The 22,849-nt window shown below is 41.8% G+C and overlaps 1 protein-coding gene and 1 long non-coding RNA gene across 4 annotated transcripts in view; one reads left to right on the plus strand and one right to left on the minus strand.

The window, feature by feature from the left end:
• Window positions 1-1,191: 1,191 nt before the first annotated feature.
• LOC310659284 lies at window positions 1,192-9,692 on the minus strand. The gene is made up of 2 exons (XR_014502718.1): window positions 9,000-9,692; window positions 1,192-2,881 (listed from the first exon to the last, which is right to left on the minus strand). It is a non-coding gene; the product is annotated as an uncharacterized lncRNA (long non-coding RNA).
• A 133-nt stretch (window positions 9,693-9,825) lies between these two features.
• Window positions 9,826-22,849, plus strand: part of CECR2 (CECR2 histone acetyl-lysine reader) — a 110,577-nt gene continuing 97,553 nt past the window's right edge. For all 3 annotated transcript variants that reach the window (XR_014502591.1, XR_014502592.1, XM_083401753.1), the window contains exon 1: window positions 9,826-10,368. Coding sequence is in view for 1 of the 3 variants with exons in the window: in XM_083401753.1 (XP_083257879.1) it covers window positions 10,132-10,368 (237 nt within the window). In the remaining 2 variants the exon portion in view is untranslated. The remainder of the gene's footprint in view (window positions 10,369-22,849) is intronic.

Below are 22,849 nucleotides of genomic sequence, written 5' to 3' on the forward strand. Positions count from 1 at the left end.
GTTTTGTTTTCCTGTTACTCATCATCTTTTCCCATCAACACAAGAAACGGATAGTGTGTTCTATGAGATCAGATCAGCTGCTGTTCTGTTGCAATGGCCAGACTCACCCAAATCTACAGTTTCTTTCCTGGAAGGATGGGTAAGAAATTAGGAGGAAGGTTAAAGAGTTGGGACAAAGGAAGGCAACATTCATTATAAATAAACTTACACCTCCAATTATATGTTTACTCAGAAGTAAATTCCAGTTATTTCAATTAGACTTACTCCCAAGAAAATAGAGATAGTATTATATGCAAATGACCAAGGCAAATATATTGTTGAGGGTTGCAGAGTTAAGCAAAGAGATTCCCACGCACCCAGATCAAACTAGCAACATGTAGCCCAACATAGTGCCACTATTAATTGTTTGCTTGGTTAACAAGACCTGGATTTCCTGCAACTCCTTCATTACAAAGAAGACTATTCCAGGAAGAGTCTGGAGATGATTAAACAGATTAGTCACTACTCTTCCCCATGGAACCAGAGCTGAGTCCCTTTTCACCATGAATCAGACAAACACAATCCACCCAAAATCCCTCTAAGCTTCCCACTTTTAATTTATACCTACAGCTTTACTACTAATACTCACAAAACCATTTTCTATTTTGGAGCCTGATTTGTAACAGTTACAAAAAGACATTTCCTAGATTTTATTTGCTACATCAGCACAAAACCTCAGCCACAGAAGCACTTCTGCTGGTTGTTTTTTATTATTAAAGTTTTTTTCCCCCAGTGTATAAACACAATTAGAAACACTTCTGTTAATACTTCTCTTTTCAAAAGGAAAGAGTAAACTCAAGTAGGACCTTCAACAAAACATCATAGTGCAGCGTGCTCCTGTTTAGGTTTCTAGGCAGCCACACCCTCTTCCACAATACTCCACTGTGTCTCTCCCATTATCCACTCCCACCCACAACAACAGTCTGTCTTTTTTTAAATAACATTTTATTGATTTTCCAAAAATAACAAAAATAAACAACAATGCAAAAAACAAAACAAATTGACTTCCCTCTAATCCCTTCCTTGGTTCTATTATTTATCAAGATACTGCATGTCCATTGTTAAATTTGTAACATATTTAAATCACCTATTATCAATTCATAATAAAATTACAAGTAATCTTAAAACCCTGCTAATGTATTAACCTGTGTACATTGCTTCTGTATATATGCAATAAACATCTTCCATTTTTCCTTAAATCCATTGTCATCTCTTCCTCTTAATTTCATCATCAATTTTGCCATTTCAGCATATTCCATTAGTTTAACTTGCCAGTCTTCTTTAGTTGGGACACCTTCTTCTTTCCAATATTGTGCTAATTAAGTCCGTGTGGCCGTTGTTGCATACATAAACAAATTAACCAACAACAGTCTGTCAATCTTCCATAGCCACTGAGCATGCTTAGTCTTTATTGAGAGGTGCCTAGAACACTGTCTAGCCTTGTTGTGCTCTTTGTGTTTCAGTTAATAAGGCTTGGGGATGTGGACAAGGTGCTTGGTTCAGAATGGGCGACCACCTGTGACCATGAACCTTGTCCCTCATAACTGATAAAAACTAGCAGGGGATGGACAGTTGGGCTAGGGAGCTGATTAATGCTTCCTCGTGATAAGGGGTGGTCCCTGCCTACTTAAAGGTGGCGGTGGTAAGACACTGCTTTGGAAAACCCTCCCTGGATTCAGAAAATCTAATCAATTACTGATTGATTGATAATCTTTCCTTACTAGGGAATGTGTTTTGAGTGGATAGTTGTGGGCTAGATCCAGGCTCTTGGTTGAAACTAATTTTTCTAGATCCAGTTCAATCAGGGCTTAGGCCTAGTTTGGCATCAAACTGCCTTGGAAACCTCTATTTTACATCTGCAGGTGTGGCAGTAGATGTGGAAGATGAGTGTCTTGTCTTAGTAAAGAACTGGATAAGAGCCAATAAACTGAAGATTAATCCAGCAAGACTGAGACACTGTTACTAGCTGGTTCCCTAGACTGGATGAGTAGACTGTGGCCTACTCCCCCTGAAGTATCATGTATACAGCTTGACAGTACTTCTGGATCCAGTACTGTTGATTGAGGCTGAAGTAGCCTCAGTGGCATGAAGTGCTTTCAATCAGCTTTGACTGGTGGCTCAACTGCACCCTTGTATGGATAACCAAACTTCTGTTGTCTATGCTCCGCTGACCTCTAGGTTGGATTACTGCAATGTGTTATACATGGGGCTGTCACTGAAAACAGATTGGAAACCTCAGCTAGTGCAGAATTCTGCAGCCAGATTGTTGACCAGGGCAGGGTGCTCTGAACATGTAACACCAATTCTGGCACCATTTGCACTGACCTCCAATTAGTTTCCAGCTTCAATTCAGAGTGCTAGCTTTGACCCATAAAGCCCAACATAGCTCAGGACCCCAATACTTCAAGAACCACCTCTCCCTATACGAAAAGACCCAAACCATGAAATTATCACCTGAGGTCTTCCCTGTGTGCCCCATTCACAAGCGGTTAGGAGGGTAGCAACATGAATAATAGACCCTTACAGGCTTCCCTCTTGTGGAATACTCTCCCCAGGGAGGCTTATGTGGGACCATCTATTTTTAGGAGCCAGGCAATAACTTGCATTCTTACCCAGGGCTTTGAGCCATGGATCTGAAGTCCTACAGAGAGGAAGTCAAAAACTAGTAACAGAGGAATACCAGTAAATGCTCCCAAAATACACTTAAAATACAGTTTGCTATTACTGTAGATAGTGCCTGGCGTGTTCTGGTTCATGGGGTCATGAAGAGTTAGACACGGCTAAATGACTACAAGTTACTGTAGATGATGAGAGATGGTCCAGTATGATCACAGAAATCGATCTGTAAAACAAGATATTGTGAATTTTACTTCTGACAGGAATTTACTAGGTGACTTCAGGCAAGCAACTTGCTCTGCCTCAGCCTCCACCCCAGCACCAAACTGCAGCTGGAAAGCTAATGAAACTAACCTACCTTTCAGACTGAAATAAGGATTACCAGATAATTTAGGGTGAAATGCTTTTAATGCAGTACTCTTAAGGCTGCAATCCTAGGTAGACGTTACTGATGAGCAAGTCTTGTTAAAGCAATAGGATTTATTTCCGAGTAGGCATGCATAGGATTGCACCACGCATTGCTGCCAGGAGAGCTTACCTACACTCCAAAGATCTTGAGATTTCTCATATAAACCATCATTCCCTTGTCTTTACTCTCCTCCTGTGCACTTTGCTTACTATAGTTGGAGCTGGTTTAATCCAGCACAGGCTGATACAATACTCAAGAGAGCAGCTGCCTCCCATTGCAGAGCTGAATGTCAGTCAGTGTTTCTCCAAATAGGGACATGATCATTTCAGTCTGACATTTTGTGTGCATGTGAATCAGCTCTCTCAGGCTGGGTTTTTTAAAAAAGCAAATCATGTGCATAACTGGGGAAAAACAACACAACAATGGTTACAGGTAAATAATAGCCAGCCCCCACCACTGCATATATTGAAGTGAACACTTTGAGAAGAGAGCAGAATTGCTGGATCTCTATTGGAGGTGTAACATTTATAAGTCAGCCAGACTTGAGTCTCAGGAATGCTGTCATTTACTCTTATGTTACAGCTCAGTACGCATAGTAGTGTTTATCCACAGCAGTATAGCAGCCCTTGTAATTCCCATCATACTAGGAACACTATAACGATGGATGGTAGGTCTGCTAATTTAGAATCCCTTTGCTGCCAGCTGCCAGGACTACATGATTCAAAGAAAAGTGCATAAAATCCTAGAATGGACAATTACCAAAGAACCTGCACAAAAAGGGAAGTTGCTCTCTAATCCCCACCATCAGTAAGTTGTTATTCTATGCCTTAAAGCAGGAGGATTTTTATATCCCTTTGAAAAAAACGTTTTTCATCCCATCTAATGTAGCCACAGATGGTCTCAATAGCCATATAAATGTCTGCTCCTTTTTTCAAACCTACTAAACTCTTGGCCTTAGCAATATCTTAGGATAATGAATTCCACATGTTAATTGTGCACTGTGTGAAGTATTTCCTTTTATCATTTTAAATTTGTTGCCTTTCAATAGCAGTAGATGGCCTCTTAATCCTGTGTTATGAGAAGGGGTAAACAAGAGCTCCTGTCTCATTTGTACACATCATTTTTTATTTTAAATGTTACTGCCAAAATTGTATTTCCCAGTTCATCCCATCTCCGCATGATATCCAACATACTATTTCTCTGGCATTTGCAAAGCTTGATAGTATAAGATACTGATTCCTCTGTCAAGCCAAAACTTTCTTCTACAGAACCTCACCTGTTATAGATGCCAACATTACTGAGCCACAAAAGTAGTGACCATTAAGAAGAAAAACATCTATGGGCATGATCCAGTCAAAATTTAAGCATTTTTATTTCACTGGGTGTTATGTGCTTAAATTGTTAACTGAAGTCAATAAGTGCTTAAATTTGGTGAATAATGACGTTCTATTTGTTAAACACTATAGAAGACAGTTCAAAATGTTTACTTCTGATCATCACTTATTGTACAATACAATAACATGAAGAAGGGAAGCAGCAGCAAGGGAAGATTGCTTCCACCAGGGGCTGAGCAAGATCCAGCTGCTTAGGTTCACTTCCTTGCCCCAAAAGGCCTGTTGCTAGCTCAGCCACACTCACTAGTCTCTGAGGACCTTGGTGGGAGCTGTTACCTGGCAACTGCCAGCAAGGGAAGGCTGCTTCCATCACAGGCTGAAACAAGTTCCAGCTTCTCAGCCCCACTCCTTTGCCACAGAGAACTTTGGTGGGAGCCAGTGCCTAGAATGATTCAAGGATGATGGCAGGAAATGCCACCTAAAAAAATCCTGGTTCTTTTTGGACACCATGCAATCAGTGTTAGAAACAGATACGAAAGCTAGGAGCTAAATGGCACTTTAAACCTAGGTTATGGGCACAACAATGGAATGTCTAGGCACACTTTTTTTAACAACAGGAATGAAAATGAATGAACTGCAGCTAAAATATTATGCTTATTTTTCACATGGACTAGTCCTTCCCTTGCCCACCCCCCTAATATTCTTAAGAGGGTCTCTTGTACAGTTTTCAGAGAGTAGCTGAAAGGGAGGAGGGCAGAAAAAGGTCCTCCTTTCCTTCCACTCTGAAGTTTTAATCTGAAATCTTAGGCGCAGTACTATGCCCAGAATTCAGAAATTCCCTATCACAAAATGCGCCTAGAACAATGGAAGTTTCAAACACTGCATTGAATTCTAGTTCCTGTACTGTATCTGAATGCAATTTTATTTTGTGAATATTTTGTAATATTGTTTTAAGAACCACTTATGGCAATAAAGTGAAATGTTAGTGTTTTAATTAAATAAAGTTGGTGTATGAAATAAGGGGCAATTATGCCCCAAGGAACAATATTGTTCTGAATAAAGGACACTTAGAACACACAGTTTCTATGACAAATGAGGAAGCATATGCAATGAGCTACAATTTCACGTTTCCTTTTTTTTATATAAAGAAAGACATACAAAAAAAAGACCATGTAAGCTGCCACTGGGAGAGACTGAGGACCAGATTCAGAGTTTTTTTACTTGGGTACAGATACCAAAGTACAAAATATGGCCCAAACATATGACACAAGCTTAAGTGCTCAGGTTTCCATGCAACATATACAGAAGTTGTGAATAGGAAAATACAGTGGAACCTCAGGTTACGTACCGTCCTCCGCCAACCCAGGTCTCCTGGTAGCGAAATTTTCCCCGGGATGCGCCCCATTAGCAAAAGTGCGCCTCAGGTTAAGAACGGTTTCAGGTTAGGAACGGACCTCCAGAACAAATTCAGTTTGTAACTGGAGGTGCCACTGTATTGCTTGAAAACCTGGCTGTTTGAAATACATGTTATAGTTGGTGTCCTGTAACAAAATTAAGTGCGACTCAACACTTTTTAAAAAAAACAAAACCAGCTTCTCTAAGGCTGCCGACAGCTGAAATGAACTTTGAAACAGGAGCTTTTGTAGCTCATGTATTTCACCATCACATTGGCTCTTACTCCAAGAGTAAATTTGTTAATATAATAAAAGTGACATTGAAGTCTGAGTAGAGTCCGGGACTTCTCATGAGGTTGAAGTTTGTTCCTAGTTCCTTACTCAGTTTAAAAGGGCAGTCAGATGCAGCTTTGGTAAGTAACTTGAATTTTAACTTAACTGCACTCCAATTTCATTTTAATTCTGGAGTAACAGTTTAAATTACCAGAAGTATTTTTAGCATTCCAGAGTTCTTACATCCACAACAGTAAGTTTAACAATTCTGACATACAAGTGGAACTGGTAACAGGATATTGCAGTGCACCCTCTCCTCTTAAGAGGAGAGCTCCTGTTCAGGGTTCCAGCTAACTACATCCTCTTCCAGGACACTCAGTTTAGTCCCTCATTTTCCATTTTTCTTTTCCAAGTGACCCAGATTACACCATGGCTACTAAGCATGCTCATAACTGAATGGGGATTTTGTGTAGGAGGGACCAGGAAATATGTTTGTCCCTTAGGTTCTTTAAGAAAAATAATGTGTTCCATTGACCACTTGAATTATTTATTAGAGGGAGTGGTTTGCTTGGAAAGGAATGCCACCAAACCTGATGAAGGAAGCCCCATTGGACTGCACAGCCATGGGGCTTTCTCCCATTCTCAGGCTTTAAATCTATTTACATGGGAAAAGTTGCATGTAAACAATGTGGCTATTCACTTAAAAAGTTGTGTAAGATCAGACTGCATAGTGTGTGAGGAAAACACTTCCTGCATAATGCAGACCGTTCAGTGATTACATCTGAAATATCATGCACCCCTACAAGGAATTTAAGTCCCTCTGAACTCAATACTTCTAAGTATTACTCAGTTTATTTTTATCCCATCCTTCCTCCCAGTGAAGCTGCACTTCAATTTCGAAGTGAAACTCCACTGAATTCAGCGGTGCTATTGACAATGGTATAGTATCATATCACTATGATAATTACTTTGCTTCTGTTTTGGAAGGCAGAAGTATTAATCTTAGTATTATTCTTAGATACTCCTCTTCTTGAAGAGCAGAAGAAACCTGCCCATCAACTCTTACCCAAGTCCAGTGTTATTGCACAGGCTTGGGACATTTTAAAGCAGACTGGTTTTTTTGTTCTTGCAATGAATTTATTTTGGGAACTTTTGTACTCTAAGGTTTGGGGTGTCTGTTCTTTTTGGTTTTTTATAGGAGAGGAATGAAATGTCTTATTCAAAACAACAGCTAACACTTAAATTGAAAATGGTGTCAACAGTGTAAAATTATTATTGAGCACAAAAGCTAGTCTAGCCCTTTTGTAACAAGTGGTACTTTCTCAAGCAGTATAACCTTCTGTCTTGGAGGGGTCGGTATCTGCTTTGGATTGTTATAGCACTGAATTCACTTTCTGCACAATTTGCTTTTTAAAATTCCAGTTCATATGTTCTTTATTCACACTGCTTTCAGCAATGCCAGGTGTGTGTGTGTGTGTACAGTTAGGTTTGAGGATCTGTTGGTTGTTCAAAACGGTTATAAATATATCTAGCTGAGCAGCTGCCTGAGATCTAGATGCAGATGTTCAATGGAGAAACAGACATACTTTTTCTGGATTGTTAGTAATTTAAGTTTTTAAAGTAAATTACAAATACTGTACAAGTTTTGAAGCAACAACTGAAAACTCCTAAAATTCTAGAAACTCAAAGATTTGTTTATAGTTTATTTTCCACTTGATAACACATTCTGGCTGAAAAACAGCTGCTAGTTTACAACGAATTATTATTACTTCCTGATGGAGGAGAAGTAAATAGCTTTCAGGAGAGAAACATTCATTAACAGAGGCTGCTAGTTTGAAGTAGGAAGCATCAACCAGCATCTCCACAAAGAAGGCAGAGCTCAGACTCTTCCGCAAACAAAACATAAAAACACAGTGAAACTTTATTTCTTATATCTGATGAAGTGGCTTGTTGTCCGCAAACACTAAATTACGCCACAAGAAATTTGTTCGTTTTAAAGTACACAAGAACTGTTTTCACGTTTAAAAGTTGAGTGAGACAATCCAAGACGTTCACTTAAATAAACAAGCGGGTTTTAAGCACTCCCAATTCTGTTCTGGATTTTTTCAAAAAAAGGTGTGCTTAGTTCCCATTTAGACTCTGTAAACCCAAAGATTTCATGTAACGACTGCAGAGAAATTTATAATCCTAGAGTTCTGTATTCGAAATCACCAACATGGATTATAAACCACAAGCACGTTTTGAAGTGGGGGAAACGGGACACTCTCCCCTATAACTAGTTCCCCCAATTGAAAGTACAACAGTGAGGAATACTAAATCAATCCTATATATGAACGGCAAGTTTGCCAAAACTGCAATACACACACCATTTACTCCTTGCAGTAAAGTATTTGTCAGAAATCTCCGCCTCCAAGCAGAAAGAAGGAAACCCTTGGATCAAATACGCCCAGCAAGACGTTCCTTTTAGCCACGCAAAGACTTGCGCACTACCAGTTACCACATGCGCGCCGAGGCTTAAAATCCTATACACAATCTGGGAAATAAAACCACTTGAAGCCTAAGCAATTTAGTTTTGTAGCACAGGCTGCGTAGCAGGGTCATTTTAACCCTTTTATAATTTCACGTTTCGTTCGTCTAAAAATCAGAGATGAACAATAACCAAGTAAAAAACAAAACAAAAGGAAGCGAAGAATGGTATCACAACCACTGAGTAACAGGATCGCTGAGCCTCCAAGTTACAAAAAAGACCTCAAGGCATAATTTGCGAAGGCTAAAAATCTTCACAGAAAGAAGTCCTAAATATATATATATATCTCACGGAATCCGAGAAATAAAAATAAAATAAAAACTCCACTAATTGAATTCCTGACTCAAAATCCTCTGAGAACGCAAAAGAAACCAGGGCCTCTCTCCCTCCTACTGCAGAGGACCCACCGGGAAAGCGGCTCTGAACTACTGAGGTGCTCAGAGCGTAACTAAATTTCGAAGAGAGAAAACTCCGCCTCCGCTAAACTCCTTCGCCTACAAAAAGAGAGCCCCCCCCCTTCTTTCCTCACAGCCACAGGGAACGCTTTAATCAAGAGCCCCGCCCAGCGCGAGGTCCCCAATTGGCTGCCCGCAGGAAAAAAGGCGGGGCGAAGGTGTTGTTATGATAAAGAGCAGCCCCGCCTACGCCTCGTGCGCGGAGAGCTTCCCAATGCCGGCTCCTCCTCCCCCCCTTTTTTTAACTTGCGCTCACGAGCCTTTTAACGGCTCTCAAGAAGCCTATTTTCTCCACACGATTCGCTCTCGAAGCTCCGCCCCTTCCTCCCACGACTCGCGCGCGGGCTCCTCCGCTCGTCTAAAAAGTTCGCCCATAGGCTCCTCCTCCTGCCTCTCTTGGCTATACTCCCGCCCCCCCCCCTGTCCCAACGCATGAGAGGAGTTTGATGCCTCCTTCCATACAAATACTGCTCCTCCTCCCCCGAGCGCCCTGCCGGCGAGACCCCGCCCCCTGCTCGCGCAGACACGCCTTCTTTCTCCTTTCGGACCCCGCCTCTCACCGTCGCGCGCTCGACAACCGTCCCCCCGTCGTCGCCACCCTCCTCGCATCGCATCCGCACGAGTCGCTCTCACCCGCCCCCAGCGCCCTTTCCCCCCCTTCCTAAGCCCCATCTGTTTCCCCGGCTGGTTGAAGCGCAGTTTCTCCTTCTCCTTTTTATATATATCTAACAATAAATATACATTGTATGGACGGGGCAGTAGCGGCGACCTGAGGTGAAGGTGGAAGATGGGTCCGTGTGGCGGCAGCCTCCAGCAGCAGCGCCGCCCCCGCCTGCCTTAGAGACCCGCGAGCGAGCGAGGGAGGAGGAGCAGGAGGCGGCGGCTGAGGAGGCGCCAGCCCGGACAAGCCCCATGCGGAGGAGTCGGCGCGGAGGGGGCAGCTGCGGCTGCTGAGAGCGAGAGAGAGAGAGAAAAAGAGAGTCCTTTCGGTCGGGGTGGGGAGGAAAGGGAGACCCACCCCCGTGTCTCTCGCGGCGGACACCGGCAAAGCAGCGGTCTCTGAGGGGCGCTGGGGAAAGGGGCGATGTGCCCGGAGGAGGACGGTGGTTGTGGTGGCGGCGGCGGCGGAGGAGGAGTGGTGGTCTCGGCGGCTGCTACTGCTGCTTCTGCCGCTTCGGCAGCCGCGAGCGGAGATCCGGAGGGGACGGCGGCGGCGGCCGGTCTCTTGAGCGAGCTGCGCTCTTGGTGGGAAGTGCCGGCCATCGCTCACTTCTGCTCCCTCTTCAGGACCGCTTTCCGACTGCCCGACTTCGAGATCGAGGTGAGTCGGGCTCCGAAATAATAATAATAATAATAATAATAATAATAATAATAATAAAATTAAAAGATGAAGTGGAAAAGAGAGAGGGACCCGCTCGGTCGATAAATGGGACCGGCCGATCGATCCGGCGGCCCCGCCTCCCCCTCGAGGAGGAGAAGGGATGGGACGGGACAATAACTCCGCTCGCCTCTGTTTTGCCTGCCTTCTCTCGCTCTCTCCTTAGCCGGAAGGCTTTTAGGGTCAGTGTGCTCTCTCTCTCTCTCTCTCTCTCTCTCTCTCTCTCTCTCTGTGTGTGTGTGTGTGTGTGTGTGTGTATGTGTGTGAGAGAGAGAGAGAGAGAGAGAGAGAGAGAACAACTGCGACCCGCCCACCCCCTACTTGTTATTGTCTGCCCAATTTTCTTTTAAGACAAGAGAGTTTTGTTCGGCGAGTTCGATATTGATCCTTCTCCAGAAAGGGATGTTGGCTGAGTGTTTTCACCCGTTCTAACGGATTTCATAAAAAAATATTATTAGTAATTTCATTTTTAAAAGTGCCGGCAATCATCCTCTTAACCCTTCCTGGGTGGCTTTGCCATCCTCCTCTCACTTATCTTGGAGTAAGCCCGCTGAAGCTAATAGGACTTACTTCTGAGTAAATATTCACGGTTGCACTGAAATGGCTGGTGCATGCTTGGTCTCCAAAGTACTTTTAGCGATTGATGAATCGGAGGACGTGCAGTTGCTGGAGGGCAAGGGGTGGCGGCAGAATTAGTTACACATAGATGGAGAACTGCGACAAAGTACATGTTTGTTTTGTTTTTCACCTCTTAATTTTTGTACGTATCGAGGGTATCTAACAAATGAGGGGTGGGGGTGGGGATGATGACCACACCAGCCTTCACAATCCTTCCCCCTGGGAAGATAACAGCCGTGATTAAGAGAGTCTTTGCAAAACCAAGGAAAGAGGGGTGGGTGGGTTGGTCGGGATCAGTCCTTGCCTGTTCCACCAGGACCCGAAATGTGCGAGACCGGTGGAGGACTGAATCAAGACCGATCTGAATTGCTACAAACACTGCTAAACCGAAACGGGCTCCGTCAGTCTATTACCTCGAACGTATTGTTTTACCCGTCTACTCACCAGTAAACTGGGGGGAGGTTGTTCCTAATTCTAAAAACACCCCTTTTGTTGCCCTCTCCCTTTCCCCAAGCTCCCATATTGGTCAAGGGAGGAAGGAAAGAGACTGTTAGATCCCCCAGTCCCCGTAGGAAAGGACAGTGCTGATCTCTGTCCTTCCTCTCCCTCCCCCCTCCTTTGGTGGCCCTGACTGATAGCTTGGAAGAGTTTGTTGTTTTGCTGCCATTATCCCTTCAGGGAAAGGATGAGTAGGAGAGAATGGAGTTTTACTTCTGCCTGCTTGTGATGGAGGTGCCACATGCTGCCCTGGGGCTTTGTGACAATCGAGCTCTGAGCTTTGTGACAATCCAGAAGGGTGTGTGTGTGTGTTCAGCCCCCCCCCCATTCTCCACTCATTTTCAGTATTCTCAGGAGTTTGGATCTATTCTGTTTAAAGAGTGGCAGCAAGTTTACATTAATTCAAAAAAAGTTCGGAAATCTGCTTAGTTCATAGGGCTCAGGTTCAGTAAATGGATAATCATGCAAGTGGCAGAAAAATACTTTGATACTACTATATTGCTACAATTAGAAAGCTACACTTGTCTCTCAGTTTTATAGTTTTTAGTGACCCTTTTCTGGAATTTGGGGTATTTTGTCAATCAGTTCAGTATTACAATGGGTTTTTTGAAGTAGTTGCTCACCCGTTTGTTTCAGTGCACACCCTTAAAATACAATGCTATGTACTTTTTCAGTGTTGAATGTTACAGATAAAAGTGCAGCAACTTGAGGCGGTGACCGTACTCCTTGTGGTGTGTTGTAGAATTCAATAAATATGGATAATGAGATCAGATGGAAGAACGTGGTGTGTGTGTGAGTGAGAGAGAGAGAGAGAAAGAGAGATTGTACCCACAACAGACCTCCCAGAGGCTCTGGCTCATACTCCCAAGATCCTAAGCAGCTTAGGCCAATGTGATTAAACCTGGGGTTTGCCATCTGTTTATAGCAGATGTAACAACTTTGGTGCCTCTGATGCTCTTTCAAACTTTAAAGTGTACATCAAAGACTGTTCTTGCCAAGAACCAGAGGTTGATTTCCAGTCTAAGAGAGTCTAAGGGAAATTGCAAACGTGAAATATTAAGTAGTTGGGGTGTGATGTCTAAAAGGGTGGGTTGGTACTGCTGTTCAATCATTACTGCGATGCAGGATTTGGAAAACAAATGAAAAGGATGTGTGTCGACATGTAAAGATCTTTAGAAGCCTATTAGAAACTGGGATATTGCTACTTTAACATTGCAGACTGTCATATCAGCTAAAGCATTTCTATACTGCTAAGTATTATAATACTTCAGAAGATGGTGGACTCTCCTTCACTGTTGATTTTAAAGCAGAAGTTGGATGGCCATCTGACATGGATGCTTTTAGTTGAGATTCCTGCATCGGAGGTGGTTGGACTAGATGATCCTGTACAATTCTATGATTCTATAAAATATGTATGTAATGGACAGCACTTTGGAATTATAGAAAACACATTCACTACTCAAAATGGTGGCAGTGCTAGGAGGAGTTTGGTCTTTTGTGACCTATACAAGTATCATTCTTGACTGAAAACCTGAGGAAAGCAGGGTGGAAGCTAGCTAGACAGAAATGAGTATAAGTTACATTGCTCCCTGAAGGAATAATAAAGAATCTGCTCACTTTTCCCCCCTTTTAAAATGTCACTTGCCCTCAGGTTGTTAATTGCTGTGTCTTGTTGGACACTGGCCATTTTTAAGGCAGGGGATGCGATTCTTCAACCTACTGACGGAAGCATGCATGTATTCATAATTCTGTACTGAACTTTTGAGAATTGTTGGTTCAAAGCAACCCTTTAAGAGGTATATACTATTAGTGATTCAGTTTCTAAATACTTTTGTAGGGAGCACAATATAAATTTGGGATGAATTTGCACTGCCACTAACACCTATTCACTGTAGCAGAATCTTGTGACTAATTTTCACAATGCATTCCATCTTCTGATCTAATACATTTTGTAGGTGTGACAGACCATCAATCGCAGCCCAACAATTAGACATGCACAGGTCTTTCCTATGAATGTGCTTAAGTGCAAAGCCTGCTATTATTTTGAATAATTGTCACCACAGTACTGTGCTGAATATTTTGGATGTGAATGGTACCAATGGGAGGAGGCACGTCAAGATTATATTTATGTGTCTTTAATCTTTTTAGCTAGATTCATTCTAGGAGGGTTAGGAATTGCAATGAGATGCCTCTGATTTTCAAAGGTTAGCAAGCCACCTTTCTAAAGATGTTCAGCTTGTGAGAATTCTTAAAACTCTTTGAAGGATGTTAATTTTGGAGAGAATCCCTTATGCAGTGCTAAATTTTTGAAAGGAGGAAGGATCTCCCAGTGATGGAGTTCCTTATCAAAGAGGGCCCCTCCCCCACCTATTGATGTAGACTCTCAAGAGGAGGTTCTCTTGCCAAGCACATGAAGCAAGGGGGAAAGATCTTGAATTTACAATGATAAAGGGCAATTGCACTAGCCTTTCACCTTTGGAAGCCCAAATTAGCATCTGGTTTGCTTCAAAAGTGAGTTTGGACTTCAGTTTCTAGAAGGTGCTTGTCAAATGTAAACATTTAATATGGTGTGGAGGAGCAACTGCCTCCTCTTTTGGGGGATGGGGAAGAAGTTCTGATTTTGTGTCATTCTGTGTTTGATTTTCCCTCCCCAAACTCCTCCCTCTATATTTTTAACGTGTTCATTTAGAGTATACTATTATTTGGCAAGAAGTGAAAAGGGTATAAGAATCTCTTTTCTTTTTTTGGTGGGACATGAAATAGAAGTTTGTTATCACTGAAAATAAGTGAGACAGAGGCACAATTGCATAAACTTTATGCAATGGCTTCTAAATGGGGTCACATCTGGGGGAAATGGAAGAGTAGGAAGGGGTAGGAAGAGCCTGTTGGGAATGTGCAGCCCCCCCCCCCTTCCTGGAAAATCTGTAGACAGGACAGATGGTAAAAAGATAGATGGAAGGCAGAGAAACACTGCAGGGTAGGTTGGTGAATTCCATTTCCCCTCTAAACATGGGAGTCCCATATGGGTTCAAACTTCAGAAAGGAGGCTGACAAAATAAATGTCAAAGCTTCTACTTGACATCATTGCTTGTACATTGAATCTCTTGTGACTCTTCACAACATGGACTGCTGAGGGTGCAACCATTTGTACTTTTGTGCTATAGTTGGACAGGAACAAAGGGCCAGTAAAGTGATAAAAAGTCTGGAATATCCTTCAGCATTGTTTTAATCTACCACAGGGATTACAGCTGTGGACAGCACTTTCCCCTTTTGCAACTCTCTACTATGGCTACAGGTGTCAGGAGAGAAGCATTTTGCACAGAGCAATTTGTATGATTTTCTCCATCATAGGAAGAGGGATGTCAATAAAAACAGCTTTTTTTCCTGAAATCTCTCCCTCACCCCATTTATGTTAAACAACATTTGAATGAAGCACTTTTTTACTCTTAGGAATATTTATATTAAATGCGGTATTTATTAAAGAGATTGAAAATATTGGCAAAGAGTGATTTTATTGATTATATACTCAAACATTTTATCACTTTACAAGGACTTGTAAGCTCCAATGACTTAACCATAATGAACATGTGAAGCTGATAGTGGATTCACTCACTGAATCGATGAAACAGAGAACCTGCCCTTTGTATATTTGTTATGTTCAGTAGCTTTTCTATTTGTTGTGGTGCCACAGTTATATGAATTGGTCCTTAGAGATTTCTATAATACAAGAGATTATGAACATTTGACAGACAGAAGCAGAGTTAAATAGAATGACCAATGTTTGGGTGATAACCCAACCATTTACACTAGCTTTGGATGCTGAGCACTTTATATCTAAAGGCTTAGCATGATGGTCTCTTTAGTGTTTTTGACATTCTCCTCTTCTTTTGTTTCTCTTTTGACATGCAGATTTCCCCCCTAGAGGATCCACCTTAGTGTCACTATGGATTTTCCATTGAATGGCAGTCCATAGTACCAGCAGTTATGCCTCCATCTAAGTGGCAGTCCCATGACCACATCTGGCTTGGGGCACAGGATATATGTCCCCATTCTACCTGAAGCTTGTCATACTTGAGGTCAAACTGTATTCTCAGAAATAGGGGATGATGTGTGTGTATATATGGGGAGGGAACAAGGAAAGGGGAGGGCTGTTTAATATAGACATTGAAGGAAGAGCAAGAACCCATTCTAACAACAAAATCATCTCTAGACTACTAATTGTGTCTGCCATGTTCTTTTTTTAGTAACTTGAATTTCAGCCTTCTGTTGATGCCTGTATTTTCAGTGTTGTGTAACACAAGAAACACATTTGTTTTAACGCTGTAAATTTATTGAGTCAATGACAGAAGCTGACATTACTCAAACCCATCTCCTTACCTAGAAGGTGGTCCTGGCACAGGACCAGCAGGCCTGATGGATGCGTATGGTCTTTCCAGGCCCCATGGAAACAGTTCTTCACCACCTTGCTTCAGATGCCACAGCTAAAATAATAATGAAGCTTCACCTAGAGCTTGGGCAGCACAAATGAATAACATACACTTGCTCCTGAACTTGGACTGTTTCTGCTTCTACAGTTTTTCTTTTTTTATATGTATAATAATTTTTATTAAGTTTTCCATTTTAACAATCCAATCAAATCACATTAAATATTCCAAATTATACAAATACATATCATAAAGTCCAAATATTTTGCCAAATTATAATTTTTTGTTGGGGCTTCCCATGCTTCAAGTTCGGTGGGGTCCAATCATCTTATGTTTCTACTGCCTTGAGTTTCCAAAAGTTCCTTCTTTGAGTCCTCCTGTTGTTATCCTTTCTTTCACAGCCTCTGAGTTATTTCTGCTTCTACGGTTTTTCAGATGACAAACTCCTTAACAGTCTTGTCTTTGTGGATACTTTGGCATAGCTGATACAGCAGATAGACAGAAAATTTCTATGGCCCTTATTGGCACAGCCATTATTCCTTCTCTTCTAGGTAATTTCAGTGCTGAAAATGCAAAAGAGCATAGGCAGCATGTTTTACAGACAGTCTGATCCTGTTCATTTTATTCAAGAGTAAGCTTCTCTGTGTTCAGTAAAACTTACTTCCTGTTAAGTGTGCTTTGAACTGAAGCTTTAGCCCCTTCAGTTTGGATGGCAGTCTTGAAACTATCATATGCCTTGGCACATCAACAATTTATTGGATTAATTCTCACTTTTATGTTGTTAGAGGTATACATCTTGAAGATTAGGCAATAGACTTGTCAAATGTTAGACAGTAATTATCACTACATTGGTACCTCGGGTTAGGTACTTAATTCGTTCCGGAGGTCTGTTCTTAACCTGAAACTGTTCTTAACCTGAAGCACCACTTTAGCTAATGGGGCCTCCTGCTGCTTCCACGCCACCGGAGCACAATTTCTGTTCTCATCCTGAAGCAAAGTTCTTAACCCGAGGTACTATTTCTGGGTTAGCGGAGTCTGTAACCTGTAGCGTATGTAACCTGAAGCATATGTAACCCGAGGTACCACTGTATCGCATAACCGTCTGAGGAAACCCTGTGCTTGGCTTATGGTTATATGATGTGACATACAATGTTAGGTGAAGGCTTGCCCAAAACATCCAGCCAAGTCATGTCAGGCCAAATAAGTTGTTTAAAAATTTTAAAAAACCCATAATGTGTAATACTACATTTTAATATTAATGTTGTACTAATTGTTGTAACCAATCCTGGAAACTTGGGGTGAAGGTGGTTAATGAACTGTAACAACAACAACTGACTAGTTTTGTACCACACATTTACCCTACAGCTACCTGGTTACTGGTAATTAAGAATCTGGGTTAGCGGAGTCTGTAACCTGAAGCGTATGTAACCTGGGGTACTGCTGTATTGACATAGTTGAAGAGACTTAAACTATTATTTAAAAAATCATGGCCAAGGTTCTGATCCCCCTTTCCAGGAAGAACAGGGCACAGGTACATGTTGAGGATAAAAAGCTGATTAACAAGAATAACGAACAGGAAGGAAGGATATATTTTGGCCGGGTTTGTTCCTTTTCCTCCTCATATTCTGTCTGTTGATACACAGAGATAATGTACTGTTCATTCCAAATTCCATGCTTGGAGTTACTTCTGCTTTCAGCATGAGTTACACAGGAAATTGAGTTGCTGGATGTACATCATCACTAGAAGAGCGAGCAAGAGGGGAGGCATTAGTTTAACAGTTGTTATAAAACAGTACAGTTAGCTATTAGGTATTCAGTTGAAATTATTTGACCAATGTAATTTACATTGCAGCCCTATGTATTTCTTCTGTCAGAAATTAAATATATTCTCCTTTGGGAGGGAGGTGGAAAAGGAATGTGTGGAGCAACTGCAAGTGCTTCTGGATGACACTGATTATTTATATTTGTGTTTAGGCCTGGTTTGGAAACTGCATCAGAATTGATCACCCTGATGGATAACAATATCAAATGACACTATTATACTTACTTGATCTCTCAGTGGCCTTTGATACCATTGACCACTCCTAGATCAACTGTATGGGATGGGTTCTTGCAGGGCACCATTTTGTCCGCAATGCTCTCTAGCATTTGTATGAAGGTGGTCATTAAAGGTTTTGAAGCATGGTGCCATCAGTACACTGATGACATACAGCAGGCATAGGCAAACTCGGGTCTCCAGATGTTTTGGAACTACAACTCCCATCAGCCCTAGCTAACAGGACCAGTGGTCAGGGCTGATGGGAGTTGTAGTCCCAAAACATCTGGAGGCCCGAGTTTGCCTATGCCTGACATACAGCTATGTCTCTCCATAATATCTGGATCAGGAGAGGCTGTGCAAGCTCTGGATCAGTGCCTTAATGCAGTGGTAGATTAGATGAGGGCCAATAAACTGAATTTCATTCTTGGGAAAGCAGAAGCTCTGTGCTTCCCATGTCTCAAAGATAGGTCAGTAAGTAGCCTGTTCAGGTTGCACTCCCTCTGAAGAGTGGATACTCCTGGATACATATGTGTCATTAGCTGCCTAACTGACCAGTGACTAGGACTGCCTTTTACCAGCTTTGTCTGTTATGCCAGCTGTATCTTGATTGGGATATCTTGCATAGTCCATGCATTGGTAACCTTGAGGCTGTAATGTAATCTGTGTGGCTGCCCTTTGGCCTGGGCCTGAAGCTCCAGCTAGTACAGAATTCACTAGGTAGTGGCTAGATTGCTGATGGAGGCAGGTGGCCACTTCTGGTAACATACCTTTTTACTGGCTGCTCAAAAGCTACCACACAAGATTCAAGGTTATTGTGTTGATAAATAAAGCCCTGAACAACTTGTCCAGGATACCTTATGGACCACCAGAGCCTTTCTATCCCAGTTCAATCACTGAGATCATTCAGAGGAGCACTGTTAGTTGTCTTCCATGTTACAGAGGCCTGATTGCTCTCAACCAGAAGCTGGGCATTTAGTGTCACCTGTCCCATGCTATGGAATGCTCTTCCAGTAGGGATTCGGCAAGCATCCTGGCCTTTGACATTCAGGTATCTCTTGAAGACTCTTTATTTTTTATTTTTCACTGCTGATAGGCCTATGCAAGCTGTTTAAAATCAGTTAATGATTATTTTGTACTGTTTTTATTTATTATTCTCATTTTTATTGATTACATACAGCAAGCATGCAACTTATTTGGGGATTATGTTCTGGGGATAGCACCTAAAACAAAAATTGTGTATAGTCAAAATGCACTGGCTGCAATGGCAGGGGGGATTGCCAAAGTGCCCCCCCCCCCATGCCTACCTCCTTTCCGCTGCCATTTAACCCCCCCCCCTTTTTTGGCCAGGCTCATAAACCTGAATGCACAAAAGTTAAATGTGTGTAAGTTGTGAGTGTACTGTATTGCTGTACATTTCCCCGATGTTTTATGAGATGACAAGATTTCTTAATACCTTTAAATATTAATAATAAAATAAATAATGATGGACGATATCTGCCTCATTATTGCAAACCTAATTTGGTTAATGGCCTTGCCAAGTCCCGGATGTTTCTAAGGGCCAAGCTTCCTGAGCTCTATGAGCTGCAGCAAGAAAAGCAAGAACTTGACATTATCTTTTACCTGACATTGCTTGAGAAACCTTCATGATCCTTTTTTGGCCCAAAATGCACATTTCTTTTTCCAGGTCAGCCTGAGTTTTGATATGTCCACAAAACAATTAGCTAATGATTTCCCAGGTTCTCTCTTCATAGTGAGAGTTGCCATGTATGGTTTTCAGTCCGGCACTGAGTCATATCTGGATCCAGAAATAATATAACATATTTGTACTGCACCCCATTGTGAAGTTTTGTGTTTTTTAATCAAAAAATAATGCTAATGATGAGTACTGTCAGAAGGGAAAAGAATGTGTTATTATTACTATTTATAAAGTGCTTAATAACATAGAATCTAGAACATAACAAATACGTAACAGAGAGGTGTTTGTTTTTTAAAAAAAGAAAGTTTGCCAGTTGTTGTACAAAGTTAGGAAAACAATAGAACCTCTGCCTTCAAGTTTTTAATCTAATAGATGTGCTGCAAAAGAAAAAGAGTACAAATTATCCACAGTTACATTACTGTTTCAGTGGCCAATGAGAGAGAAGAGTCAGTTCTGGGAGCTGAGAACCAAATAATATTGGTCCTAGCGAAATTGATGGGAGTGGGCTATGCAGTCTCATCTCTATCTCTGCTATAGTTGGGTGGAACAACTGCTAGTTGAAGATTATTGAGTAATGGTGCAAGAAGCTGATTTGTTTCCAGTGCTATTTATAAATAAGAGAAATGAAAGTATTAGAATGTCACCATCCTAAACCTTGGAGTGGCCCATATGCTTGGTGTTCACTGGGATCTTACAGTCCTTCAGAAAACAAGTCCTAAAGAGAAGGAAATATTCTGTATTTCACAAAAGTTCTGTATTTCACATCAGCTAGAGATCCTTGGTAGTGCATAAGCAATTGGAATTTGGTGTAAAAACTTTCCGCCTGAATTTTTAAAAACTGTACATGCCAAAATAATGGGAATGTCTAACAGAGTTGGTAAAATATTTCAAATGCCTGAATATCAACATCACATTTTTAAATGATGGCCTTGCATGGCACTGAGTAAATATTTCCATTTTTTAGGTGCCTTAATATCCAGGGCACTTGGAATTTTTACCAGACCTGAATCTATGCAAGCCTATAAGCTCTGCTTGAATTGGGGTAATCAGTGGTGCTAAAAGAACAGAAGAGAACTTTACTGTGGTCTGAACTTTTATAGATCTCTTCATGGAAGCTACTTGAAAAAAACTTTGGTTTTCAGCACTGCAACCTGAACTCTCTTTTTCATTGTCAGTCTACAACCTTGTGCTTACTAGATTGGAAGAAAGTGATGCTTCCAGATGTGGGGTGCCACCAACAGCTGTATGCCTCAGAATCTGGGAAGCAGATGTTTCATTTTCTTTTTCTTGGATCATTGCGTAATGAGAGGCTGAAGAAGGGGAGTGGATTTACAGAGCCGTTTGGCTCAGATAAAGCAGTGCATCCATCAGGCCAGGCTCTGGGCATTGTTATGAGAAGAGAGTGTTGAACAGCCAAGCCCCCATGCTGGCTTCAGCAGAGGCAGCTGCCTGACAAGGCTCAGGGTTCTTCTTTTCAAGACTTCGCAGCTGTGGTTTGGAGGGGAGGAGGTGGCTCAGTATTGACCAGGTCAAAAGTTCAGTGGGACATGAGGGAGTTGCATGTGCAATAATATTATATATTTATTTTTCATATATGTATATCTCCGAGGCAGCTCCACAACTGAACACTTCAAAGTACCAGCATATTGAAAAGATATGAACAGCCTATTAATCTAGCTGAGAAACTGGAAATGATATCCAAGACTGTGTCAGCAGTCTGTCTTCTGGGGAACACAAGTTAAGTCTTGGTCTCCAGTGAAAACAATAGCACTAGTGGATTGCCTTTGGTGGTAATATCTCCTTCCCAACTAGTTCCTTCTACCTGTCCCCTCCAGGTATTGAAACACAGCATATTTTTACCATAAAACTTTGCTGACCCATTGCTCTTGCCTATTCTACTCTTTCTCCAGCTTGTACGACTTCAATCCTCAACCATTTTGATGGTTCTTATGTCAGTATAAACAACAGAGAGATATAGCACTTTCAGTATGAACAGATTTATTATGACATATGCTTTCATGGACTAGAGTTTATCAGAAGCATAAAGTGTTATCCTTGGTTGGCAGACATATATATTGGGGGGGGGGTATAAACAGCGGGTGAAAAGGCCATGAAATTGTGTCTATGACATTTCTATGCAGCACCCAAATATATGCAAGATAAGAATAAAGCCGCTCATTCACAATAGTCTCTGTGATAATAAGATTTATTTATTTGAAGTATTTTTATTCATCTCTTCAACTGAAAATGGCTCCAAAAGTCATCGAAAAATCAAATGTCAGTTATAAGACAGTTCCTGCCCTCTGGCTTACAATAAGTTGTTGGTTTCTCAACATAGCTGATAGAGAACTGCAGGCCAATCTCTCTCCCTCTCCTATAACCTAATGCAGGCATGTCCAACTCCCAAGTGACTGCAATCTACTCACAGTAAAAAAAACTGGCAGTTTTTGGAGGACTGACCAGAATTGTTGAGCTTTTTTTCCTTTTTCCTTAGAAAACTAACCGGGGGGGGGTGTTCAAGGATCGACCAGGGACACCCCCTGATCAGTCAGTACATAATGATCGACCTGTTGGACATGCCTGACCTAATGGAATGGCTAAGCACCGACCGCAGGTTGAAATGAAATGAAAATGAAAAGTCACCCGTCACTGCTGCTGCCCCACCAGCATCATACTTACTCCTGCTGACACCACCTACCTTCGCTGTGTGCCTTGCCACTTCTGCCACTGGTGGAGAAGCGCTGCCACCATATGTGCTGATTTCAGGCAAGATTGCATCAATTTCAGTTGTGATATTGCCCCAAATGGACACAATCTTGCCTGAAATCTTGCCCACCACGTATGGTGGGACGGGCAGGAGACTTCTGCTGCTAAGCATTCTTAGCTGTGCTAATGTAATGTTTGTATTTGGGAAGAAAGAGTTCTGGTAAAGTTCAAATTGAATGGAATCAAATCTGCTGATGAAGTCTAAATCCACAGCTTCACACTAGTGCCTCCCATTTACCTCTTTTTGTTTAATTATGGTAAATTTGAGGTCAGGAGCAGAGTGCCCAGGCTAATGAAATGTTTTTCCACTGGTTTCTGGGAAACCAATTTTTTGTGTTAAGCTTGTGTCCTGTGTTGGCAGCAGAAAGATACTGTTGGCATATA

The sequence above is a fragment of the Podarcis tiliguerta genome (assembly GCF_965153285.1).
Source record: "Podarcis tiliguerta genome assembly, chromosome: 10".
In the NCBI taxonomy this organism is placed as follows: Eukaryota; Metazoa; Chordata; class Lepidosauria; order Squamata; family Lacertidae; genus Podarcis; species Podarcis tiliguerta.